Below are 27,702 nucleotides of genomic sequence, written 5' to 3'. Positions count from 1 at the left end.
ATAAATTAAATTAAACACGAATTTATAACGATTTAGGATAAAATCGATTTTTAAAAAATGCTTACTTAAAAGTTTTTATTTAGAAAATGTCATAAGTCAGCATTGTAATAAATTCTCTATGTTGATAGATAATGTACATTCAAATGTGTCGAGTATGCCGAGTCTAGTGGAAGGAGAAAATGAACGAAGTGGGAGAAAGTCGAGAACAACTTTCTGTAAGGATGTACAAAGAAGTAGATTCTCGATCCCCACTTCTCTACGTCCTTCTAAACGTAAGAGAGCAGATTGGCTTTACAGTAGAAGTTCAGATTGAAAAGAGAACTGTGTACAAAAGTTTTGTGATATATGATGCGTAATGACGAATCATTTGTTCCCAACGTATTTTTAATACATAAGGAAAAATTGTTATTGCAAATGTATAAATTGGAGAGTGTAAATAAGTGTTAGCGTTTATATTGTGCTGGTAATCAAAGAAATTTCTTGTAGTCGGTAGAGTGCCTTTGGAACAGTTAGTTAGTGCCATTTTCTTTTTGAGAGAAAATGTACAACAGTAATAAAAAGATTTATAAGAAGAACGAAAATGAAATATCAGGTGAGGAAATTGATAAATTCAAATAAGAATTTCAATTAAATTAAAATTGATAAATTTAAATAAAAATTTAAATTATATTAAAATTGATAAATTCAAATAAAAAATTAAATTATATTAAAGATTACATTAAAAAAAAGTTAAATGATAATTACACAGATACATATATTATGTTTGATAAAGAAGATGGAACATGATGTAATGTCTTGTTATTGATAACAAAAATTATTTTTCATATCTTTATTAACCCTATTATATTTCAAACTTTATCGTTATTTCTTTTTTTCTAGTAAAATTACAAAATATGTGAAATGCAGATATTTCGTTAAAGATTGGTAGAATACGCAGAACTGGAAAATCTATAAAAAGATAGTAATCAGACTTTTACTATATAAGATATTGTAACGAAAAGAATTCGCTGGTTTGGGAACATTTTAAATAGTCTAATGAAAATATTTATTTTAATATATTCTTCTGTCTAGCATTCGAACGATTAAAGTAATGATAAACGATTGATCCTTGACATACTGTATAATTAACGTTAAAGTAATTAACATTAAGATGATAAGTAAAATTGCGAAAGAAATTTTTGTTCAAATATTCGTGTAATATTTCTGAAAAAGAAAATTGGATACTGTTATTTTCGTATTTGATTATAAACGCACACGAGGCTTATTCGCTAGATGAAAGTGCGAGTGAAACGAAGTTACATTACCTTGACTTATATTTTAAAACTTAACTATGTGCGTTGAATATCTTTCTATTAGTTAAACGTAGGATTGCATTATTGTTAGTAACATTCGTTGAACGTTGCGTAGGTGAATCTCATTTCAGTTTTACTTTCGATAATTTCACCGACCAAAGAGAAAGTGTTTTCAGAATAATATTATTTTCATTTATTTTTTCAATATTTCATCCCGATTATCTCAAATTTTTTAAGCAAACTGTTATAATAATTTTTACTCCTATGTACAATTATGCATTGCTTTTTTCTTGAATTTATATCTCCAAAATAATCTTTTATTTATCCAAATAGGGATGCTCGTTATTTTTAAATCATATTTATTGAAAATATCTTTATTCTATTATCGTCATTTGGAATATATTTTGTGAGAAAGAAAAAAAAAATCATATGTCTCGCCAACGGGTGTTGTCAGAAAGAGAACGTATGTGCTCTAACAAAAAAAAAAAAAAAAACAAAAAAGAAAAAATTTCTATTCATTAAAGAATAATCTAAATAGGACTTGTAAAGTAATATTAAAACACACAAAAAAAATAAGAATATAAAAATAAGAAAGAAAAATTAATCGATGATTAAAAAGATAAAAAAAATGAGATGGTTAAATTACTGTATCAACGGATGATAACAAAGTAAGCAATACGTTTAAATAAATGTTGAAAAATATAAGCGAAGACTTACGTAATATGTTTGCACGAAATAGTACAATCAATAAGAGAAACAATTATTTCTTTGTTAACAAAGAATATAAAAAAAGAAAGATCTTGCGAGACACTGAATTCTATTGAGAAATATAAATTTAGAAAATTAGATATTACGAAATACATTCGTAAAGAAACATACATTCAAAGAGATAAAAAGTTACGACATGATTCACAGTATGAACGAAACAGTGGATGTTAGAAGCGAAATTTAATTATTAAATGATTATTATATAATAATGATATCGATGAGTGACAAGGAAAACGATACTATTATAATATTATTCAATAAATTCATTATTAACCATTTGATATTTTTACAATAAAAAAATAAACAGAATATCATAAAATTTTTATTGATATTATTAATTGGCACAAATATCTATATACATCTATATACAAAAATAATAATAATCTATATACAAATATCTATATACAAATAATAATAATACTAATAACTACAATAATGGTCTTTTGTAACATCGATCTTATGTTATGATGTAATGATGACGATAATGATACTTCTATTATACTGTGTGAAAGGAGGATACGTGTCCTCATTTGAATAAAAAAAAGAAAAAAAGAAAGAAAAGGGTTATTGTCAAAAACAACGAAAACACATTACGGTACATATGTATTTAGATACCTGATCGAACAGATCAAATTATTTTGGTTGTGTCGTACAGGCATATAATTAGCTACCATGTATTACACCTTATGTATTTCCTATACGATCATGTCCGATTATGGATGCCGCACGAGTCGATTTGTTCATTCCTCGAGCGTCCATTACACAAATGTAGCCACGTTTAAACGTCTCGCATACAAAATGAACATAGAGCTTTTATTGAATTTTATCATCGCACGTAAATACTACGTACGATTCATTCTGTAAACTATGAGAAAGTATAATAGACACAATGCATTCTTATAAATTATACGATCTTGCGGATATAAAAATAAAAAAGTTTCAATGTCGATATTTCTTTTTTCTTTTTTGTTATTTTTTTATCATACAAAAAGACAAAGAAAGATAGATAGGGAGAAAGAGAGAGAGAGAGAGAAAGAAAGATAATCCATATAATTTTATTATGTATTATTTGTTTAGATTCCGTGAAAAAAAGATTGCAAAATCTTCTTAATGATGGACGAAATGCATCGGTTCATACAGATTCATTGGATATTGACTTACCATCCTTTTACGATCCGGAAAGGTTTCGTTTAGGCCAACAAGCTTTTTACAATAACGTCTTCACGATGATGATCGCTAAGTTGTCAGGATTACTAACTCTTTTCGCAGTACCTACTATTGTTGATGTAATAGTATTCACCAAACAAAGTAACATACCGTGTACAGCATTTCAAAGATATGTTTCAACTATATTTCATACATTTGTGTGGTACGAAAAGGAACCCGAAAAACAAAAAGAGTAAGTCCAAATATTTTATAAACTTTAATTAATCCGTTCAATTAGAATTAATTATACACCGTCTGTCCAAAACGTTCCGAGAATGGATTAATAAAAAATAGAGTTAAGAAAAAATGTTAAGATGATGGTTTCAATGATTCAGGTGTTTTACATAGTCTTCTCCTATTCTTTGAAGAACTTTTCCTCAACTCACGTGTCACAGTGGCTTGAATGTCGATTACTTTGTCGACAAAGGGTTGATCCTTCGTATGAATTTTTATTTTCGAGAATAAAAAAAAAGTCACTCGGCATCAAATCGTGTGAATATGGAAGGTGATTGAGAACTGGCACTTATTTTTTCGATAGAAATCACTACAACTGTAGTTGTGTGAGCGGGCGCATTGTCATGTAGCAAAAAGAAATTCGTGACACGCGAATAAAACATCTCCAAGAAGAACTTTTCTGATAGTTTCATATGGTTTCTATATGGCATTCTATGCATTGTACTCAAGTGTGGGAAGTCTATATAGAACATCTGAACCATTGAAACCAGCATCTTAACGTTTTTCTATTTTTTATTAATCCAGTCTCGGAACTTTTTGAACAGACGGTGTAGTCATTCAACTGCGCAATCATCGGTTTACGTCACACATATTCTAGTTTTTTTTATCTTTTTTTTGCTTTTCTCTTTTTTTTTTATAGATGATTACGACAAAATATGCTTACCTATGTTATTCGCATGAAAATGTATACATATGTTATGCAAAAAATTTCCTTATGTTATTTTAGTAATAAGTTTTTTTTTCTTTGCGTTTTTATTTTGTTTTTTGCGACAACAAAAAAATAATATGTAAATTCGCTTCGCGAAGATTTTTTTTTAATAAGAACGAGATTTTTTGTTTCCAATAATTTATGTCCTCTTAATATGCAGGATCAACAATCAACAACTCGTTCTGATACATCTTTTAAATAGAGAAAAATATATATGAAATCTTGATGATTTATAAATTCATCAAACACACATTACAGATTTCTTCAGTCTTTAAAAATCGTTAGGAAGAAACATTGCGTTGCCTTTCATAGAAGTTTCAACGCTGGCATACGTAAAGCTTCGCAAACTGACATGGCCTTAGCTCAGTTTGGATTCATTGGGTTTATATTGCTCGGTACCAAAGAACTTGGTATATATACGACTGATGAGGAAATGGATGGTCTCGTACATTTTTGGCGAGTGATCGGCTGTGCCCTTGGAATGGAAGACAAGTTCGTATAAATTAATTATTAATTCTTGAAAAATAAAAAGAGGTAAATAAGCAAAAATAAAATAAAATAAAAATTCACGGAATACGTCATTTTTCAGATACAATCTCTGCATGGAAACGGTCGAAGAAACACGTGTACTTTGTTCGAAGATTTTAGATGAAATATTCTTGCCTTCATTAGTTAATAGTAAGAAAATTTTCAACGATATGGGGCATGTCCTTTTGAAAGGACTTTGGCCCGTTAATCCATATTTGGATCCACATGCGTTCACTGCGTTCACTCTACACTTAGCTTCGTCAGTCGCTACTAATAATAATCATTCTATTAATATAGGTAAGTTCTGATTTCATAGTGATTATCGTGAATTTATGGAAAATAATAAATCAACGATTATCTTATATATATATTTTTTTTCTGTTTTTAGATTATCAAAGCATGCCGCAATATAGTAAATTCATTTTTAACCTGCAACTATTTGTACATCGATACCTGATTGCAACCAACTATTGGTGGTCCGTTATATTTCGCAAGTTCTTCAACAGTCAAATGCGATTGGCTATATATTTAACCGAACACTTTCCGTTTCTTGCTTATTGGTCGTTCGGCGTAAAACAATCGCACGTTAACATATATCGATATAACGTCAAATGAATGTGTAAATTAAAAAGAAAAAAAATAATTAACTGTCATTATGTAAAAGATATCATCGAATATTTAATCATAAGGTAAATTGAGTCTCTTAGAGCTAATCGGAATATTATATTACAAATTAATTATTACTTTCATTTCATTTAGAAATGAAGTGAATATGTACTTTAAACAAATATGCAATTATATAGTTCAGATATGATGTCATTCGTATCGAGCTATGTATGTATAATAGTATCAGATAACGTTCCTACATACTATTATGTAATTTTTAACAAGATCAAAAGGGATAACAAAGCGAAATAATATTTTGTTAAATTAATATATAATATTTTATATATATATATAATATAATATAAATATTTTTTATATATATAATATAATATAAATTTTTATATTTATATAATATAATGTATGTATATTTCGTTACTATACATTATGAAAATCAATATCGGATATATTTCTTTCTATAAGATAATAATTTAAATCAATTTCACGTATCCAGAGAACCCAATCGACTTTGAAAGGCTACGCAAGCAAAAGTAATAAAAGACAGAAGCAGAAGAAAAAGAAGAAGAAAGAGAGAAAAGAGCTTGTATCGACAAGATACGTTTTACGTTGACATTCTACCAGAAGCATTTAAAGTTCCTTTCCTTATTGCATATCGTAATTTCGAAAGAACCTAATTTCTTTTCGCAATTCTATTAATTCAGTAAGTACTCCTATATCTAACACGACCTTCGATAATTTTGTCGAACATTTAACTATGACGTCACTACACCTATGTATCTGTCCATTTTCTTTTAACAGTTTTTTGTTAATTTCACCGGGACGAGTGATACGTCATATCACATCGTGAGTAAAATTTGTAAACGAGACTTTTTTCTGTTCCTTTTTTTTTTTTTTTTACTTCTTCTTCACGAGAGATAAACTGCCGTCTTACGGAGATCGATCGAAGGAAAACAAACTCGCATGACCGATAAAAATATCCGAAGAGTCTAGCGCTTTTGTTTTGTCAAGGTAATTCCTAACGATATTATACAAAAGTTTTTAATACGAATAAATTTAGCTTGAAAAATATTCTGTACCCAAAAATGGTTTATGGCCCTTATATATCATTTTTAATAACGTTTACAATATTTTTATTAAAACACAAGCTTCTAAATATTCCTATATATTCTCATATGTGCGTATAATTCAAAGCAACTTCGACGCTCCATTTATACGATCCATTAATTACGGTCACGATACGATTAATTGTATTGACTTGGTCAATAAGTAATATCAATATTTTTAATAAACAAATAATGTACGACATTTATTGTTTATATTGAAATATCGTAAATTATCGGTATTACTTACTAATAATTATTCATTTATCGTTAACCAAATCAATATTGATATGTTATATACAATATCTCTATATACGCTTATTTAACAAACTAATAAATGTCGACATAACTTATTGGCTAACTCAATATTACATTTCAGATCTATATATCTATAATACTGCGTTATAATATTCACTTCGTTTCTTTCTGTTTCGTTTGTAGGTAATATCTATTTCCATGATTATCAAAAAGTACGAGTGATACGGGATAAGATTAATTGCGTTAATATCGATTATAAGAAAATTTACAAAATCAGAAGAGATCTAATAAGCCGTGGAACGAATCATTGTTGAATGTCGAAGACTCCGTTGAACTGTGACTGCGATCGTCCCGATCCGATAATATTTAAGAAGAGAAGAAACAAAACAATCGCTTGTAATTGTGGCTGGGAGGGGAAATTCGTTTACGGCGTTTCCCTCACCTTAGCTATCTTCGAAATAAAACGCTTTTTCATGTTGTTACTGGAGATAATAGCTGAATGGCAAGTGATTCGATTCGCTGGTGGTTTACGTCCTGTTGTTCTCACCTTGCTCGACATTATCGTTGGTTTGCCAACAGCTATGTTAGCTGTTCGTATTATACGCAAGTATGTTGATACGTATAATATTTCTAACGTTTACATTTATTTTGTCCTTTGAAAATTTGTTAGACACAAGTACATATTATTTTTCGCATAAAATATCGCAATGTATTTACGCGATTACTTTGGTATATTAGATATCCCTATAGTATCCTTATAATTTTAGATCTTTATACACACATATACATATAAATATAAATATATGCGTATCGTGTAATATAATTATTTCAGATACAAAATGTCGCTATGTTGCTCGAAACTTAAGAAACTATTTAAATGCCTTTTATTTGTAATAACGATGTGCGTTCTTCTAAACATCGTGACCCTGATCTCCATCGGATATCATATTAGCGTAAAACAGAAAACTCTTGTAAATTTATTCAACGCTTCGATGCATCTTTACGTTAACATGGCGTCGTACAAATATGCGATAGACGAGTTACAATTCGTGTTCCAATGTTGCGGCCATACTTCTTACACCGATTGGTTTCTTTTCGATTGGCAGGTAGGATAGGGATCTCTCTCTCTCTCTCTCTCTCTCTCTCTCTCTCTCTCACTCCCTCCCTCTCCCATGTTTACCTTATTTTATATTTAATATTTGATATATGTTAATTGTTAAAAATGTAAAAACAGACATGATATGTTATACTTGTTCTTTAGATGGCGGATTATGCGCCACGTGACGAAATGATTTATGATAACGGAATCTCCGACGAAGAATTTCGAGATCGTGGAGTACCATTTAGTTGTTGTAGCTTACGTTCGATGACTCCATGCGTACACGCCGAGATGATGGATAAGGATATTAAAAGTATCAATGAAAATGGTTGTGCGGAAGTTATCAGTCCAGTTATAATTAGGATCGTCGTGATAGCATATGTCATGACTACTACATTGATCGTCACGCAAGCTCTATTAGCTTTTTTGATAGCAAGAGTACGTAAACAAAGATACATCATCGATACGACCGATACGATCATTCGATAATGTCTTAAGGATTTATATTTATATGTAGATGATCGATAGAATTTCTGAAAGAATTCGATTTCCTGTCTCTTCTTTGAGCTCGATGGACGGATCTACCTGTGTCCTTTCAGAAACGAATAGGTGAGCACAGTCACGTAGTTTCATGAAAAAGCTGTTTTGCATTACACGAAGGATAAATTTGTACAAAATTTTACAATTTTCGAAACAACGAAAATTGGTAAAGTGCTCGAGTTTCCTTTTTTCGTTTTCCTTTTGATTTCTTTCTATATCCTGTATTTGCTTCTGTACTCCTTTTAATATCTTTATAGTTAATTAACTATTGATCGTTTTAGCTCGAGTAAGAAGAAAAACGATCGTTATATTACTTCGTCGGTCTGTAAAGCGGTACCACGAGATAAAACAAAGTCTGGACAAAAAGGAATAAAGATAAAACGTTTATCTCCTATAAAGAACGGATCTACAAGAAGAAAGAAAAGTCGACAAAAATCTTTGCATTCTTCTCCCTCCCGATGTAGTTCTCCTACTATGGAATACACTATTGAAACTTCTGAGGTAGCGAGAATCAAACCGAGTACTCACGAGGAGCATAGGATATCAAGGAAACGTTTGTTAACCAAACGAATTCGTTGAATTTGTTAATTTCATTATATGCACTTTTCTAAGCGCGAACAATGAGAGAACAAAGACGCGAAGAGATTATGACCGACTGAAGAAGGATTACGCGTTAAGATTGCAATTGAAAAATACTCCGCAGCACGAAATATGAATGGGTATGTATAATCGGAAGAATATTGACGCAGATGTTACCAAATGATTTATTAAATGTGTGTACTTACATACATTAAAAACTAATACGCACGATAACGTAAGCGAAGGTACGACTTACACTAGAATGATAGTACATTTTTTCTAATAATCTGTTTTCTAGAAACGAGGAAAATATTTCGTCACGCGTGGAATACCGTGTGAATGCCGGTATCCAAAATACAAGTATTATTTGTTATGATTGGAGGTAAGTTGTCTAAAAGGTGGGAAGCATAATCGTCGACAAAGCGATGGTGGGGGACTAGTGGATCCCCTATTTGAATTTCGTAGTCGTCGCGACTGGATCAGTACAGTCCAAAGCATCGCACGAGGTGGTTTGTAAAGAATCTAAGGAAAAAGGATTATTTCGATAGAACCGAGTTCTCATGAACTGTGAAAATATCATCAGGAAGAATTTTCCTTTGATAGCGACGATCCTTTTGGGTTATCAGGTACGTACCTTCCTTTTCTCTTTTTTTCTTTTCTTCTTCTTTCTCTTTCTTTCTCTTTTCTTTTAATTATAGTATAGTAAACGAATGGGTGCTCTTGACAAAATGCGAAATACAACATATGAGTCGGCGTTAACCACCTTGCGCACGTACATCACAATTATTATTTATTTCTTCCTATTATCGAAGGTCGAATTTTGATTTTGTTTGCATAAGTGGAAAGTCCATTAGGGAATGTAGCACGTACATAAATGGGATTTCTACGTCGAGTCGCGACTTTAATAGAACTGTGACGACGCTTGCTCGAACGACTTGCTCTACGTTTTGCATTGCTGAAACTCCCCGTCGCCATAAGACGATGCTCGAAATATCCTATGTTGCTAAATTTAAAAATCGCATTAAGAACGAGCACAATTCCTTTTGCGATAAGAGTATTAAGTTGCAATCTACATAAAAATATTCAAATGTAGATTAAGAAAAATGTGATCGTAATCAAATTTGAGATATCTAATATCGAATTTTAATCATGCATCTATTCAGAATGTTCCTGTCGGATATTTAAAAATTTCGATAATACATATACGCGATAATAAACAAAAATTGATTATTCGCAGACAAGAATTAATAACAAGAATTAATATATTCGTAGGAGTAATAAAAACGACTAGAATATTCGTAAAATCATATTATTATATAGAATGAGAAGAAGAAAATATTTTTTTTAATATAAATTTCAAATTACCCGAGGCATTGTAATAACCTGTTCGAATTTGCGCATGCGCAGCGATAAAGTAGTGCCTCCGAAGGACAGGTTTCCTCGTTGTGCGGATCGCGAAGTTCGGCTCGATTCGGGAACGTTCGACTCTCCCCGATCGCGCTCGGGTAACTTCGTTGAAAGGATTCAGACGCGCGTCACCGTTCGTACGAAGTACGACCTCAGTCGGAGAACATCCGCGCGTTAGTCAGCTTCGCGTGTTCGCTCTTTCGCGTAACACCGTGTCGCGTATCTCTTTCTCTCTCTCCCTCTCTTTCTCTCTCTTTTTTATTTTTTCTTCTTACCTTACTTTTCCTTTTCCCGCTCTCGCTCTCTGTCTCTCTCCCCCTCTCTTTTCCCATATTTTTCTCTTATTTTCTACGAGTGCTTGTCTCACACGCCACGCAATACCGTTCACTGGTCGTAGCATGTGCCCACAAGTTCACAGTCTTATACACGTTTATCTACCCCACCATCAGCCCCATAATAAACTTGTCTCTTATGGTTACCGTTAAAGGGTTATATTTCGCGTCCGTCCAGGAACAGGAAAGGAAAAGAAAGATCTACGCTATTTCCATCACGCTTCTTTCAGAAGCTCGTTTCAAGCGACAAATTTCATCGTGTTAGTTACCAACGACGCAACGCGAAAAAAGTAACGGAGTGACACTTATAGCATGATTTCTTGGATATTCCAGTGAAGGAAACGATATCGTACGCTTCGCAGAACGACGACTCGTCTGGCCGAGTTCGTGCACGTGGTAGTTGAGAGTGTGAAGTGTGTTAGGTTTACTCTTTCTCTCTCTCTTACTCGCTGCGCTTCTCTCTCTCCCTCTCTCTCTCTCTCTTTCCATCTGTCTATCCATCTTTTACTTGCTGTACTTCTATCTCTTTCTATATATCCTTCTCTCTCACGTGCGACGCTATTGGTCGAGGTCGTGTGTAGAGAGGAAAAGAAAGAAATAATAAGAGGCGCGTTTTCTCGTTTCGCGAGACGATCACGAATTTACTGTCATTCTTGGAAAGTTTCGGAACAAGGTTGAGAGAAGGAAGAAGAGGAAAAGGAGAGACAAGGAGGAGAAATTCGAATATCTTGGAAGGAGAAGAAACTGGCCGGGAAGATGAGTTGCTGTACGAGTGCACCGATCGTGACCCAAACTTGTGAGACTCTGTTGAGCAAATGCGAAGTGCCGATTATTGACCTCGCTCATATGGGTAAGTCTCTCAAACGTATAATTCTTCTTCTTAATCATTTTTACAATTAGATCACGATCGATTTTGAAGCGTCTAACATCTCTATCGTACGATTAATTCTTCGCTCGAAGTCGGTTAACGTCGTCAGTCGCGACGTTACGAATGGCGCGAAATCGATATCAAATTTGAATGTTATACTTAACTTCGGAGCGCGCTACGTCGCTGACGAGCGCGCGCACACGTGCGAATATTTTTTTTCCTACTCTGTTTTGTCTTTTCCAACGCGATATATTTCGTGAAATAATTTATCAATACACGTTATTAACGCGTGTCGTATAGCGTAAATAATATATATCTCTGTTGCCAGTTATATTGTAGAAATCGATAAGGAAATCTTAAGTGTGTGTGTGCGTGTGTACATATATATATTTTTTTTTACAAAATTCGACAAACTTATTAAGACACGTTATCTCGGTTTGTTTTTTCAACACACACACACACACACGGATGTATATATGTATGACGTATATATGTATATCAAAAAACAGCTATGTACAAATCGTAAGTACAATGAAATTAAAGTGAAACATTAGAGAATAATTACAGCTACGTACGTATGTATATCATTTTCAAAGACGAGTCACGTAGCCGAGCAAACGACTTACATATGTACATTGGAGCAACTGGTTATATCAGAGAACGAGATGTTTCTTTTTTACTTTTTTTTTTGTTCCTTTCTCGTTATCCTTTTTATATCATTTGCATACAACCTCTCCTTATTGGATACGATGCTGCTACGTGACTCTTTGGATAACATCTACATATGTATATATCTACATCTCTTTCTTTCTCTCTCTCTCTCTCTCTCTTTTGTTTTTTTGAAAACGTCAATTTATCGAAATGTATCGATAAAAAAATTCGAGAATCGAAGATAAAAGGGACGCACTTTGTTTTATGGTTGCTTGGCAACGAGGTCAGGCAAGCTGCCAAAGAGCAAAGAAAGCGACGAGCGACATGCAACCGAATAAAACGAAGCCAACAGCTTGCTTCTTCGTTTCTTCGTCTTCTTCGTCTACGTCTTCGTCTTCGTTTCGAAGCAAGAACCTGAGAGAGCGAGTTGCAGAGAGTATATAGTCGGAGGCGCCTACTTCGAACCCGACGAGCCATCGAGGTCAGAGCCCCTTTCACAAAGAAGGGCGGACCCTCCCTTGGCGCCCTCGAACGTTTATATAGGGTGTCCCATCATGATATACCAAACTCGATTTCGTTCCACTACGTTTTTACTTTCTTTCAAAAATCCGATCATCCTTCCCATCTTTGCTTGAACGATAACTCCATTTTTTTCTTATTTTTTTCTATATCGTTTTATTCAATTCTCGATAACATCGTATACTTATATACATATGTATATATCTATATTTTACGTTTAATTTTATTTCACTTTATCGTCTAAAAATGAATTATTACTTCATACTCGAAATTGTTTACATGTTTCTTATGTACAAGTTATATTTAATATAGTATTTTATATATATATTTATATATATATATAGAATATGATATTTTCATTATTTGATCTTTTTTTATATATTAATAATATTATAACTACATGACATCAGATTACTTTTTATTTTTTAATTTTGTTTTTTATTTTCTTCTTTTTTGCAGATACAAAGAAAAATTAGGTTACAGAGTATTGAGTAGAGCGCATGAAATCGATTTATTTATTCGATTGCAACGATAATAGAAATAAACTAGTTGTATTCTCGATCGTTCGAAGCTTTTCGTTGAGGATAATCGCGGCAATTTCATTGTTATGAGTTAAGTGTATAATTGCAGTAAAAGAAAACAATGTCGTGGGATGATGAATAATGTTAAGAAAAATGACGTTTTAATCTGCGAAAATTCCTTATTAACTCCTATTGAGAGTATTTTACTTCTATTAGGAAATATTTTTTCTCGTTATGTTTTTTCTTAATTTTCTTTTATTCTTTTTTTAAATCTTTTCTTAATTAAAAAACAAAAAATTTTTTTACGGAAAGAATATTCGTAATTATAAATGATATGAAAAATAGTAAACTTTTTATCGAAAATTATTAGCCATTGATACGAAAAAAAAAGGTTAATCGTTAAACACATATTAGGAAAAATAATACAATATATAAAACAAAGAGAGAGAGAGAGAGAGAGTCAGATGTGTATATACATATAGAAGTATATGTATGTAGAAAAAGACATGTGATGTACGTGCGTCACGCATCGTCGACAGTAAGATATCACGTATCATGACTGTTTCCTTTGTGTTGTCGATTCCGACCATGGAAAGTTGTTACTTTGACTAAAAAAAAAAAAAGAAAAAGAAGAAAGAGAGAGAGAGAGAGAGATGCTTCATGATACAAAAATCATATAAATCTCGTACGATATACTTATAAACTTAACTGTAAGAAAGAATTCACGATCCGACTTCTTGTAGTTTTTGTAAAAAATAATCAACGTAATCGATCGTCGAGTAATTCAATATTATGAAGAGTACATAGTTAGAAATTTTCCGTTAGTGAATTCTTTTCTGCTATATAAAGAGAAAACGAACAAACGAACCCCACGAGGATTGCATATGATCGCGTAAATCTCGCGCGAAGTTGACTGAACAAGCATGCTCCAAAACTGGTATGGTATAGTTCCAGTCAAACCGGTATATATATGTATAGTAAGTTTTATATATAGCTAACGTGCAACATATATTTATACTTATCCTACCGTCTTACAATAAAAAGAGAGAAAGAGAGAGAGAGAGAGAAAGAGAAATTTCACACGCATGAACTTGAAAAATTCGACCTTTTGTGTTCATGTTTTTGCGAGTAAATGACATTATTTCGAATATTTTTACAAATGATCGAAGATCAATATAATAATAACGAAAGATCGTTGGTATAAAGTACAAGAGACAAGTGTCATCTAAAGGCCACTTTAATGTAACGCGATTGATTCTACGTATATATTTATGTCTAAATATGCATAGATATGTACTCGCTATGCATCGTTCATGTAAAAACCTGTAATTAGATGTGTGTATCTATGGCAACTACGAACTAAGACGCCAAGTGCAGGCAGTGCATTATCATTTGCAAAGAAACAGGACGCGCTTTTGCGAAACGGATGTGAAAAAGAAGGAGAAGCAGAAGAAGAAAAGGAATGTAATCGTTTATACGTCTTATTTTAAAATACACGAAAACACGATTTCAAAAATAATTATTTCTTCATTAGAACCGGTTTTTTATTCACGAAAAAAAATAACGTATACATACACACATACATATATATATATAAGTCAATCCAATAGAGAATCCACAAAACGTTCGTGTGTTATCCTGTTTGGAATGAAGGCATCGTAGGTAGACGTTGCAAAATTCTAACTTGCGCAAGCGTATTACACGACGTTGACGTCTTTTGATGGCCAATGACGTGAATAAACTGTCATCGTTTTCTATTATTGCAAAAGTCTCCCCCTTTATTCCTGGATCAATGAAAACTCATTAACGAGACGATTCGTGTTTGAAAAAAACCCGAAAGAAAAATAGTAAGAAAAACAAAGAAAGTATTTGTTAAAAGTTTTCGTCGTTACAAGCGATGATTTTTGTACCAATTACAATTTTTCCTTTTCTTAACATTCATATTAAATATATATACATACATACATACATATATATATATATATATATATATAGTATATTCAAGTTATGACGTAAATAAAAGAAAATTGTAGTAAATAGTGCCAACTGAGTATATAAGCGACGAAAGAGATGTCAATGCATTCAGACAAAGTTTCCACAAGATATTCATAATGAGATTGATAAGAATGATAAAGATGATAAACACAATATTGAAAAAGACTAGAGAAAATTATATCTATGTTTTTTATAAATCATTACAGTTACTTTTTCTTTTCCTTTATTTTTTTTTTTTTTTTTTTTAGGAATGTAAAACATCAGTATCTCGTTGCTCAGCTTATAAATCGTTAATTCGTTCGCAATAAAATTTTAAAAAATAGGAATATAATCTTTCATAGTTTTAAGAACAAAGGGTTATGCGAAGAGTCGAGAAATGCAAAGGTGTATAAGATCGGAGAATTCGCTTGACGTATGTAGTTTCTCCGAAAGAGATAAATCAAAAGCAGAGATCGTCGTGCTTTATAGCTATAGAGATAGGGGGAAGAGGTGGGAGATATTCTTGGCAGTTGCATCGATCGTCCGTTTCATCGTCTATGAATTGTGAACGACGACTTCTGTCTACTGAGAAAGAATATATATGTATACTACAATAAAATACAAACACGCGATGGCTTCGTATACGAAAAAAGGAGATACGTAGTAGTTGTGTGTGTGTGTGTGTATGCGCGCGCGCTATATATTACGTGCACGAGTACACTATATATATATACCGCGATATGCTTCGTATATTTATATGGAATAAGAATAAAAGAAAAAAATTTTGATATTTTTTTGAGAATGCAAATGCAATTATCATCAAAACAAATCGAGATTCTTCGACGAAAGAAAAATTATTTCTATCTTTATTTCTTTCTTCTTCTTCGTCTTCTTCTTCCCTTTTAAATTCGATCGTTTCTCACGACTCGTTCATATCTCGGCCGTGACACCGACCACGAGCAAGGAATTACACGATTGAATTATGTTCATGCTCCTTCTGGAACATATTTAATAGTACATAGAATAACACCGTCGCGAGAAAGATTTAGATAAATATGATTTGAGAGATAAAAATGATTCTGATCGACCTTCGGAATTTAATTGATTTTTTTCCATCCTTCTGTTTTAAAAAATGCAATATAAAAAACCACTTACGTAGAAGAAGTATTATTATTACTATTTTTTTGTTTTTTTATTTATTTACTTTTTCTTTTCTTTTACAACGTCGTGACTTACGTAAGCGTGTATAAGTGTGTACTTCGTAAATCGTCATGATAATTACGTCGTTTGAAAATCGTATAATTTCATATATGTACACATGTCTATGGGAAATATACATTCTTTTTATTTTATTTAAATGAAATTTCTGTAGAGAAAATGTTATTTGATTTTGTTGTCATTGTCGATGGAATATTCTCTCAAGGCATAAGAAGAATTGTGCGAAGTTGCGTTGAATTCTCGTAAAAGAAACCTTGCCGATAAGCGACGTCATTGGCTCATTTTTCCCAGTAAATATTTATCGTACTTTGCGATCTTGAGCTTATTATCAGCGAAATTGTATTTTCTTTTAGGTTAAAGTCCATTCTTATGATTGATTAAATCGCATTAAATAAATGATTAAACTCTTTGACCACTTATAAAATTGCTTATAAATTTGCCGTCGTGGAAATTATTTGGATATTTCTTTTCTTTTTTACTCTCGATTGAATACTTAGAGAGCGAGAGGGAGAGGGAGAGAAAAGTGAGAGAAAGTGAGAGAAAGAGAGAGAGAGAGAGAGAGAGAGAGAGAGAGAAAGAGAGAGAGAGAGAGAGAGAGAGAGAGAGAGATTGTTACATCGTTAAAAATGATTTTTTTCAACACAAATACGAAATATCTCTGATAACGAAACAACAACGTCTTACAGTTATCATCGTCGCCATCTTAAAAGTAAACACGGATTGTCCCTACACTTGAAAAAAAAAAGAAGGAATAAAAGAAAAAAGTTTTAAGAATATCGAAATCGTTATCGTTAAATCGATGAAGATAAGAACATCTGTATATCCGCGTTATTTATTTTATCGTTGTAATTTAGATTGAAGTCGATTAAGATTCTTGTCATTTTCACGTTTTCTTCCTTTTTTTTCTCTTTTTTTTTCTTCTTTTTTCTATTTTAAATCCATCTAACGTATTAGCAAGATAAAATCACAATAATTACATTAAAGTTCCATATATTACTTTTGAATAATATATCTTAATTGAACATGTTTCATGTCGCATTCTTTTCTTTTTTCTTCTTCTTTATTTTTTTCTTTCTTCGTATTAACTTGTATACTCATCGTAACTTTGTATACGTGTATAAAAAAAAATATTATTTCTGTAGTTCATGTTAAATGAAAATACATAGGATCGAGTGAAAATTTTCGCTGGTTTCTCCTGGTACCGACAGTCGACAGTTCTCTTTCTCTCTCTCTCTCTCTCTCTCTCTTTCTCTCTTTCCCTCTATATATCCCTCTCTCCATACTTTCGCTCAGTACACCTACATATATACAATAACGATCGAACGCATGTACCGTTACCGGATGCTGACTTTAAAAGCACACGCAATACGTATATGGTTGATATGTATGTGTGCACATATATGTGTATAATATATATATATATATATATATATATATATATATATAACGTACGTATGTACATCATACATAAAAGAAAGAATGATGATATTGCAATTACTACAATATATATCCATTAAAGCATTTTGTGTGTGTGTGTATGTATGTATGTGTGCATAAATATCATTGGATTAGTAAATACTCGGCATCATTGATTTGATTGGTATTTGGATATGCTCTATATAATTTACAATCCATTACTACGATACACTTCTCTCGATGACAACGATGATTTATCGACATTGAGATATATGTATCTATGGATATTTGTACATATATATAGGTATGCATGATAAGACATTTGTATATTATGTACATAATCGATTCATTGAATAACCAGATACTTGCACTTCTCGTGGAAGTATATGATGATATATCGTCGCATATTCATTAAAATCTTTCGTAAAAAAAAAAAAAGAAAAAAAGAGATAGTTTTATATAAAATGATTCATTTAGAAGTGTATATGTAATGATCGTTTAGTAATAAAATCTAAAAAAGAAATATGTGCATACATAGATACATAAATAATACAATCAGAGAAATAAATCGATTGATTGGAAATTTATTGTAAAAGAGTCATTGGACAATTCTAAGTATTATTACTTTGAACGCAATACTCTATCGAATAAAAACTAGACAATTCCATGATATCTTTGTGATCAACTGATAAATGATTTCTATTGTATTTCTATAATCTTTCAGATTTTGCAAAAAAAAATATTTGCGATAAAATCTATTACGTCAATTTAATATAACTTTCTTTTTCTTTTTTATCTTGGTTACATATGTGTAAACGTAAAACTATCGCAAAGGAGCGTCGTAATTTCTATTCTAAATGGATCTAACTATAGCACATTATCGAAATACGTGAGAATTTGAAGAAAGTAGGTAGAGTTCGTTATATCGATCATTTGTTAAACAATTCGTATGAATTCACTTCATCTTTACGTTTTGCTAAGTAAACTAATAGGATCGTTTTATCTAATTTGATACTTCTCTCTCTCTCTCTCTCTCTCTCTCTCTCTCTCTCTCTCTCTCTCTCTCTCTCTCTCTTTCTTTTTCTCTCTCTCTATTTCTTTATCGTTTCGTGTATTTATCGTTTCTTTGCAAATATCATTCGGCACGTGTGACTTAGTCATTGTAGAATTTTTTCATTAGCGATAATTTCATGAAAAGAGTCGTTTACATCCAGAATACAATAATATAAACTATTGGTTACTACAATTAACTAATTATTTTGAATCGCAAATCGTTGATTACTATTCGTTCAATCTCGCAAAAAAAAAACAAGGAAGAAAAAAAGTTCTTGAAAAAACGACTCATGTATCTAACAGAAAATGTTCAATGAGACAGACGTGCTTGCAAAATTTTTAAACAATATACATTTCGTTATTTGTATAAATTATTTATTGTTATATATCAGGTTAACATTTTTCCTAGAAGGTGGCATACAAAATTTGTTTTTCTGACGCCTGCTGCAACAAAATTCGATATGCAATTGCAACGCCCTCTTTAATTAAAAGAAAAAATGCATTTTATCTCAACATGATTCTACGATATCTACACACACACACATACATACATACATACATACATACATACATACATATATATGTTTTACGGATAGTTTGATATAAATTGAATATTTATTATACGATAAACAAGATTTTTCATTCGTAAATATATTTATGTATCTCGTATGTTTTTTTCTTTTCCTTATTTAAATTTATTATTTTCGAAAACGAACGTGATAGTTATCAAATCAGAGAAAAAGAGAGAAAATTTTATATTTTATTTTTGATATGAGTAAAAAAACACTTTCTAGATTTGATCATTCGTCTATTTATTCAAAGTCGATTGAGGAAGTGGCTTGCTATCGTCCAAGGATGTGGTGAATCAGTTTCAACATATTAATCTGGAGGCCGTTATCTCTTCTAACAGCGTTACATTCGAACATTTATTAAAGTCGAGGTCAAGGTAAAAGATAGGTATCTATATCTACCTATCTTTCAGAAAGAGGTTATATAGATACTTTTTGGAGATCTTAGTCTTACGATCATGATAATTACAATGTTAAATGGATAAAACAGAATGCAAAATATATTCTCTAATACACTTGGCTATTTGATATTGAACAATCCAAAAAGTTTTTTTTTTTATATCTCTTTTTTTTCTTTTTCTTGTCTGATAACATTTGAAAGGAATGCAGGAACAATGATCGATGACGAAAAACAAAAAGAGAAAGCATTCGTAATATTGAAAGTAAACTAAAAAGAATAAAAAATAAAAAAGAAATGTTGTGAAAGAGAGGTAACGGAAAGTCTGTCAAGAAAATATCTGTGTCACCCACTTGCGGTCTTGTTTAAATCTATTCCGCAGAGGGGGACAGTACAGTTGGCGTATCGATGAAACGTTTCTTGAATGAACGATCAAAGTTTATGTTCGGTGACATAGCGTAGTAAGAGATAAGAAAACTATAATAACAATAATAATAATATTCTCGTTATTCTTTCTCTCGTACGTACGAATCACTCTTATCATTATAAACGACTTAACCTTCATATTGTGTTTATATTTCTGTACGATCTTTTATAATTAGAAATTTTTCTATATTTTCAGGGACCGAAAGGAGTCCTCAGAAAGGAGTTGTCAAGCAAGTCGCCACGAAATTAGTAAGAGCGTTATCGGAAAAAGGATTGGCTTTACTCGTTAATCATGGCATTCCAGAATGTAAGGTATTGCTGAATTCATTATTAATCAATGAAATTATCTGTAAATACAATAAATAAATCTTAAATAATTCGTATTTTCTCGTTAATCCTCTATAATTCTTATGTAAAGCGTCTATACAAAAGTAATATAATTTTAAAAATGATGTATAATTATATACAAATATAGCTTTATATTAGTATAATTATACCATACTAAGTATGACATATTATATACATGTAATTACTTATTATAAATTTTGTAATAATGTAAGTTATAATATTATAAAGTTATATAATATAATAGCCACTTTAAAGTAGTTATAGTAAAATCTATTATATATATGAAAAATATCTTATATATACGTACGTACGTATGTATATATGTATGTATGGATGTATAAAACATAAAAATTGTTGAATATAAAGAAATAATTAATTGGATATTAAAATCAAAAAATAACTTACAAAATACAAATATATATGTATATATGTATGTACGTATAAACGTATGATTTTTAATTTACATAACATTATAGAGGATTAACAATTTTATATTTTTTTTACATCAACTTTAAAAGTCAATTTTAGTATTTGTATATGTATTTAATATAGAATAGATAACACAAAGCAAACAAGGATTATTATGTAATGCATATCACAACTTTATTTATTTTCATCATCTTTCCAATGCAGTATAGCTTAAGAAAGTGTGAAAAACATTTTGCTATCATGGCGATGAGCATGCAAACGTTGAATCATATTGATAGGAGAGGATGGTATATTAATAAAATGAATGTAGACATATACTTATGTATCGGTGGAGAAGCGTCGAAGTTTTCAAGGGCTCGTGATAAAAGTCTTTTAGATTGCATGTACAACGACCTCGCCACTTGAACTTGCTATTATCCTGCACAATAGTGATGCAACAGTTCATTATGCATACACATATATTTTTTTTGTTTTTTTAGTTAAATAAATTGTCGTAACTCTGAAAAGAGTAACAATATATACGTGCATTGTCGATGCTAAAGACGATCATCGATCAATCGATCATTCTCGAGATCCTACTAATTTTCTCGAGATTAAAACCACGTTATGTATTTACATATATGACAATCGATAATTCCACTTTTCATGTATTTTATTCGCTTATTGTTTATTATTATTATTGTCATTGTTGACAACATCATTTAATGATAACAAAATATCGATGGATTCGTGATCGGATCGATCACCTTTCTGAAGAAAAATTTATTTAATATCAAACTCTGTATCGACATTTATATGCATTTAAGTCAAAGATAAATCTTTACTAAAATAAATAATCATCGAATTAAGCTATGAATTTGTATTGAAGATAAGAAAGAAATTTGTATTACATACAAGAACAATTTGAAAGACTCGCGGTTTTCTTTTCTTTCTTCTTTTTAAAGTCAAAAAAGAAAGAAAAAAAATAAGATCGCAAATCTTTCAACTCGATATAATATATTTATATTGTACGTCCATATAATATATGATCGTCAATTGATTATAGAATCCTCTCTTCGTTTTCGCGTGATTGCAGTTGAAGGCCGCGTACAGAGCACTAGATGAGTTTTCCGAATTGTCAGAAGAAACAAAAAGCAAGTACGAACGTGATCCTTCGACTAATCACGGATATGTCAAGCCAGGAATGGAGAAGTAAGTATAGATATTGGTGTACGACGTGAAACGGTTTGGTGCGTATGAATCAATAGTGAAAAAGAAAACAAACAAAGAGTAACAACAATGTCAATAACAACAAAAACAAGACCAAGATTCATTGATCGTAAAAGCTAGGAATGTATATCATTTACACTTACATCGTGTAATTATTTGTTACTCTTTTTTTATCTCACTATTTCTCTTGTAAGTACTGTAAGAAGAAAAATATTAATCGAGGAACTAATTAGACAAATAAAAATAAAAATAAAAAGGAATAAAAAAAGAAAGCTAATTTGTTAACTCCGTGGATGTAGATATATTGGATCATTGTAATGATCGTTTAATAATTGAAAATTCTGAAAAAGTTGATATAAAAATGTAGGCATTTCTGCGAAGATAAAAGAATAATGAAAACGCGTAAGGTACATCTCTTGACGGTTTTCTATTTTCTTATCTCTCGGTATATTAATGCGAAGGATATAATAGAAACGAATATTCGTGATTTTCTTTTTCTCCTTCGATCCGTAAAATTCGCATAACTTTTGATTCTGACATATTTTTACTTTCGAATATTAGATTCTCGGATGAAGAAGAAATTCGTCACGCTTACAACGTCACCGGCCACAAAGGAGCGTTACCGCAAGATGAAGTACCCGGATTTAAGCCCGCAGTCGAAGAACTAGCTCGAGATTTCAAACAACTCTCTGCCATGCTGTTAACTGTAATTATCCTTCACTTTTGAATAATTGAGAAAGAAATAGAATATACCGTTTAGAAATAATATTTCGTTACTAATCGTTTAGCTAAACTCGACTTTGTTGTATAGTGTCGATGCAAGAGACGCTTAGAGAATGATTATTTTTCTTTAATGTGATAACGATGTTTTGTTTTGCCAATGTTAGAAAAACTGTAAGTAACCCTATAAACCAATCAATCAATCGAGGAAAACAAAAAGCTGTCTAATACGATTGGTTTCTTCGGTTGCGTTACAGCGAAGAGTACAATGAGCTTCTAAATAGCAGGACAATGTATCTGATATGTGCCTTATAGGCTCTGGCCGTGGGCCTAGAGCAATCTCCCGACTTCCTGCTCACGAAGCACGCGCACATGCTGGGAACTGGTAACGAAACGACTCTTCGTCTTCTCTACTATCCACCACTTGGTGCACCGGTACCAGGCGTGACGCGTTGCGGAGCTCATTGCGATTACGGCACTTTCACTCTGCTCGCACAGGTATGCGTACAGCCTCGCTTCTATAAGATAGCAAGTTATTACATAAAGAGATAATAAAAGGTTCTCGTGATCTTGAACACAATGGTCAGGTCAATCTATCTATGAAAATATAACGCGTCTACCTTTTTTCTGTATCACCTTTATTATCTTTTATTCGCTTAGGAAATAGGATAGACCTCTGAATTTGTTTTCTTCTTTCTTTTATTCTTTAGGATTGCGAAGGTGGCTTAGAAATACAAACACCGCGTGGAGATCAGTGGAGACGGGTCGGTCATCTTCCTGGAGCTATTTTGGTTAACACAGGGACCATATTGGCCAAATGGACCAACGATCAATTTCCAGCTTTGAGACATCGTGTAGTTGTACCGGAACATTGCGGTCGTGGTCGTCATTCCATCGCATTCTTTGTACATCCGAACAACGATATTCCTATTGAACCGTTGGATATTAAAATCATGAAGGCCAATCAAGAATCGGCACCCTGCCGCCTTCAAAAAAAGAAACGTGGTGTCTTAACGGCGTATCATCATCTTCAGCGTCGATTTAGAGAAACTTATGCTTCGTAATATCGTGTCTCGGTACCATCAATATCTATCATTCGGTTCATCATTGAAATGCACTATTCATTTTCCAGGTTACATTTCGTATTGGCTATATGATTTCTATCCTCACCTTGATTTAATGTAACTCACGAGTAAACTCTTTTCAATTGGATACAGTTAGATTCCTTTCTCGTACGATTCTATGATTTAATCGAATAATAACAAATTACTTGACACGTTAGACACAGTATAAGTTTGTCATACCAGAAAACATCGATGTCTCGTCTTAAGGCAATAATAAAGAATTCTGTACTTACATTTAAATGAAATTGCTCATTAATTTTCCTTATAGAATCGAAAATACGAGGAATTAGGAATCGTAAGTATATCTCTTTATTATTATTTAATTTGTATTATTTAATGCTTATATAGTATTGCCAATTTTCAACGTAATTGAACAGTCATTAAAATATGCTTAGAATCCAGCATTCCATTCGATTGATTGCTTTTCCTTGTACGGTTTAAAACAAATTATCTTATCCCCTGGTTGAAATGTTATAGAATTGTTGTCCAATCTAATGCCGCATTCTGTACCATTTTTAATCGAGTCTACTTCATTCTTTAGATGTCGCAGTGATAGTAATTTTCCTGTTACAGAAATGAATGATCAACCTGTGATCTTTATTTCAATTTTTTAATAAAAGTCATATATACTTTTTCAACTTACCGGTATAAATAACATTTTCATTTCGTATCAAATGATATATTCCGTTTCTCTTAAGAATACCTTCAACACACTGACAACCAGCAATACTGACACGTTTCTTCTCTACTGTTACGTCAAACTGTTTCAGAACTTCCGCTTGACCTTTAATGTGTATAAACTTTTGCAATGTAAAATCTATAAAAAATAAGAAATTATTATTTTAATAATCTTACCAATTATTTCTTCACGATCTTCGAATGGAAGTTTCATATTAATTTCATTCTTGATATCATCTATTAGTTTGTATATGACGTTACAAGATCGTATAGTAATATCCTTTATTTTAGCCATCTTTTGTATTTCGCTTGGTACATTTACATTAAATTGATAAATAACAGCTGAAAAATAATATCATTTTAATACAATTATGCCACATTTGCAAATATGATTTGTGTGAGATATATATATATACATACATACCATCAAAAGTAGCTGCTAATTCAACATCAGACTCTGCAACAGGACCAACACCATAATGTACAACATTTAAACGACATTTTTCATCTTCAGTATAAGTACCAATAACGTCTAAAATAGCTTCTACGGATCCTGCAACATCTGTTTTTATTATGATATTGAATGCAGGAGTAAGATCTGGTATACTTTCTTTTTTCTTAGGCTCGGAAATACGTCTTCTTCCCAGTATTCTTTTTTTATGTAATTTTTCTTTATATTCCTATCAATTAATATATAATAACTCAGAATAAAGTTAAAGGCATACAAGAAAATATTATTAGCAACATAATATTTATGTAAACAATCTTACAATTAGATGTTGCTGCAATTTTTTCTCTGCACCTTCTTTATGTTCTTCAGCTTTAATATCATTTATCTGTTTCTGTCTATATCTAATAACCATATGAGCTTCTTGTTCACTCTTTACCTCTAATATCTCATCACCTACATTAGGCAATTCTCTCCAACCCATAATTTGTATTGCATCAGATAAACTAGCTTGTATAACAGGCTTTCCTGCATGATCGAACATAGATCTTACTTTTGCCCATGATGTACCACTTACTAAAACATAAATTTAATATGTAATTCACTTTTTTCCTAACAATTATATATATATATATATATAAAACGTGATATTACCGAGTATAGCACTCTTTTTCAAGGTTCCACGTTGAATAAGAGCCGTTGACAATTTCCCACGAGTTTTATCATTTCTACATTCGATAACTACACCTTCTACTAATCCTGTGGGATCACCTTTCAATCCTACTATTTCTGCCTGTAGTGCTATTGCTTCTATTAATGCATTCAAATTGGTTTTTTTTAAAGCAGATATATTTACACACTGAACTTCACCGCCAAGTTGTTCAACATTTATACCTTCTAGTTGTAACATCTTCTGTGTCCTTATCTAAATATTTCTCCAACTTTATATATACTCAATCACGATTAAAATAAGATTATAATTTACTTACAATGTCAGCATTATGTTTATCAATTTTATTAATGGCCACAATAATCGGTACATTTGTTGATTTTGCCATATTTATGCTTTGTATAGTTTGTTCCATTACTCCATCATCAGCTGCTACTACCAATACTATAATATCAGTTACTCGTGCTCCTCTTTCTCTCATGGAAGTAAAAGCAGCATGACCAGGAGTATCCAGAAATGTTATTTTTTCACCAGTAATTAATTCCACTAAAAAATTAGTTTAACTTTAGTCCATGATAGAAAACATTTTTATTACATACCATTAAAAGCACCGATATGTTGAGTAATTCCACCAAATTCTGTATCTACAACTGATGTGTTCCTTAATGCATCTAATAAAGTTGTTTTTCCATGATCTACATGTCCCATAATAGTTACCACTGGACGTCGATTTATTAATATAGATTCATCCGCTGGTGGTCTAGCAGATATATACAAAATGAATAATATATATATATATATATACGACGTATATATATATATATATATATATATATATACGTCCATATTAATTCTTTATTTTTTTTTTACCGTTTAGTTATATCATGATCTTCCTCATCCTTTTCTACCTTGTCTGGTCTTGAGATAATATTATAACGAAAACCTAACATTTGTACTACATTACATAATATTTTTATATCATCAAATTTCGTTTCTATGGAATATGTCTTCTTATTGTCTACAATGGATGTAACTGTTAAAATATCATTTATATCTCTTTGTGTAATATTTGCCAGTTCAATAACTTCCATATATTGCCATAAATTTATCACTGGTCCTTTCTTTTTAGTTTGTTTTGGAATTTTTTCTTCAATCTAAATAAAAACATTCATAGCATCTTACTATTACTTAACAATAAGTTAACAATAACAATTACTTAACAATAAAAAGAAAAAATATTAATGAAATATTACCTTAGTTCTTTTTTTGACTAAATTTATAGGAGTTGTATGTAAATAATCATATCGAACATAGATAACAGCTAAATTTCTTATATTATGTTTTTGATATCTTTTTTGTGTTACAATATTATTACAATATTTTAATGCACTGAAAATAAATATACGATTACAAGAATAATTGAAATATAAAATGCAGATATAAATGTTTTATTAAAAATTAATTTTTATTAAATAAATAAACACCTGAATTTTGAACACGTTTTAATTAAAGTAGTGAACATTTTCGTGGTGTTCATGTTAGGTTAAAATAGTTACATGTAAATCCTGACATTATTTGTACTTTATTGAAATGATTTGATATTAAAATTAGAAGAAATTTAAAAAAACATGAAAACCAAGAAATATACATAAAATTAAGTTGCAGATTAATGTTATGAAATTATTTAAAAAAAGTGATATTAATACAGCAAAAAAATTGATAGAGGTTATATAAAGATTAACTATCAAAAAGTACAAATGACATACACCATCGCAATTAGTGACATTT

The 27,702-nt window shown here is 31.2% G+C and overlaps 3 protein-coding genes across 9 annotated transcripts; 2 read left to right on the top strand and 1 right to left on the bottom strand.

Moving 5' to 3' along the window:
- Nucleotides 1-160: 160 nt before the first annotated feature.
- On the top strand, nt 161-6,223 carry LOC127072225 (uncharacterized). 2 transcript variants are annotated; one of them, XR_007785333.1, is made up of 6 exons: nt 161-592; nt 3,138-3,459; nt 4,468-4,701; nt 4,799-5,034; nt 5,126-5,426; nt 5,855-6,223. XR_007785333.1 is itself a non-coding variant. In XM_051012488.1 (5 exons), exons 1-5 carry the CDS (start codon nt 541-543, stop codon nt 5,350-5,352), a joined length of 1,071 nt encoding a protein of 356 aa, XP_050868445.1. In that variant the 5' UTR covers nt 161-540; the 3' UTR covers nt 5,353-5,794. The 2 variants fall into 2 exon arrangements, 1 of the variants encoding a protein (XP_050868445.1); XM_051012488.1 differs by lacking the exon at nt 5,855-6,223 and having other exon boundaries at nt 5,126-5,794.
- On the top strand, nt 5,939-24,352 carry LOC127072223 (uncharacterized). Of its 6 annotated transcripts, none has more exons than XR_007785331.1 (8): nt 5,939-6,061; nt 6,903-7,326; nt 7,552-7,825; nt 7,981-8,256; nt 8,336-8,427; nt 8,640-9,077; nt 9,236-9,563; nt 11,010-11,433. XR_007785331.1 is itself a non-coding variant. In XM_051012486.1 (7 exons), exons 2-7 carry the CDS (start codon nt 11,433-11,435, stop codon nt 24,056-24,058), a joined length of 1,008 nt encoding a protein of 335 aa, XP_050868443.1. In that variant the 5' UTR covers nt 9,251-9,563; nt 11,338-11,432; the 3' UTR covers nt 24,059-24,352. The 6 variants fall into 6 exon arrangements, 3 of the variants coding, with proteins under 3 accessions (XP_050868443.1, XP_050868444.1, XP_050868442.1); XR_007785332.1 differs by lacking the exons at nt 5,939-6,061; nt 11,010-11,433 and adding exons at nt 6,248-6,369; nt 20,485-20,600; XR_007785330.1 differs by lacking the exon at nt 5,939-6,061 and adding an exon at nt 6,248-6,369.
- On the bottom strand, nt 23,616-27,683 carry LOC127072222 (translation initiation factor IF-2, mitochondrial). The gene is made up of 12 exons (XM_051012484.1): nt 27,399-27,683; nt 27,168-27,303; nt 26,785-27,068; nt 26,514-26,674; nt 26,234-26,460; nt 25,899-26,169; nt 25,567-25,820; nt 25,221-25,476; nt 24,974-25,138; nt 24,762-24,902; nt 24,352-24,682; nt 23,616-24,234 (listed from the first exon to the last, which is right to left on the bottom strand). The coding sequence occupies exons 1-11, from the start codon at nt 27,449-27,451 to the stop codon at nt 24,510-24,512; spliced, it is 2,121 nt and encodes a 706-aa protein (XP_050868441.1). The 5' UTR covers nt 27,452-27,683; the 3' UTR covers nt 23,616-24,234; nt 24,352-24,509.
- Between the last annotated feature and the right edge of the window lie 19 nt (nt 27,684-27,702).

Source organism: Vespula vulgaris, chromosome 24 (genome assembly GCF_905475345.1).
Source record: "Vespula vulgaris chromosome 24, iyVesVulg1.1, whole genome shotgun sequence".
NCBI classification, from domain to species: domain Eukaryota; kingdom Metazoa; phylum Arthropoda; class Insecta; order Hymenoptera; family Vespidae; genus Vespula; species Vespula vulgaris.
The sequence above is the reverse complement of the archived record's forward strand: the minus strand, read 5'-3'. Positions and strand labels throughout refer to the sequence as shown.

Excerpts from the sequence above, each read along its gene's own strand:
- LOC127072225 (XM_051012488.1), top strand. The coding sequence starts at position 541 with ATGTACAACAGTAATAAAAAGATTTATAAGAAGAACGAAAATGAAATA. Across the intron at positions 593-3,137 it reads GAACGAAAATGAAATATCAG|ATTCCGTGAAAAAAAGATTG; the intron begins GTGAGGAAATTG and ends TTATTTGTTTAG. Across the intron at positions 3,460-4,467 it reads GAACCCGAAAAACAAAAAGA|ATTTCTTCAGTCTTTAAAAA; the intron begins GTAAGTCCAAAT and ends CACACATTACAG.
- LOC127072223 (XM_051012486.1), top strand. The coding sequence starts at position 11,433 with ATGAGTTGCTGTACGAGTGCACCGATCGTGACCCAAACTTGTGAGACT. Across the intron at positions 11,527-20,484 it reads TATTGACCTCGCTCATATGG|GGACCGAAAGGAGTCCTCAG; the intron begins GTAAGTCTCTCA and ends CTATATTTTCAG. Across the intron at positions 23,493-23,704 it reads CTTTCACTCTGCTCGCACAG|GATTGCGAAGGTGGCTTAGA; the intron begins GTATGCGTACAG and ends TTTATTCTTTAG.
- LOC127072222 (XM_051012484.1), bottom strand. The coding sequence starts at position 27,451 with ATGAACACCACGAAAATGTTCACTACTTTAATTAAAACGTGTTCAAAA. Across the intron at positions 25,139-25,220 it reads ATTAGCAGCTACTTTTGATG|CTGTTATTTATCAATTTAAT; the intron begins GTATGTATGTAT and ends ATTATTTTTCAG. Across the intron at positions 24,683-24,761 it reads TGAAAATGTTATTTATACCG|GAAAATTACTATCACTGCGA; the intron begins GTAAGTTGAAAA and ends TTTCTGTAACAG.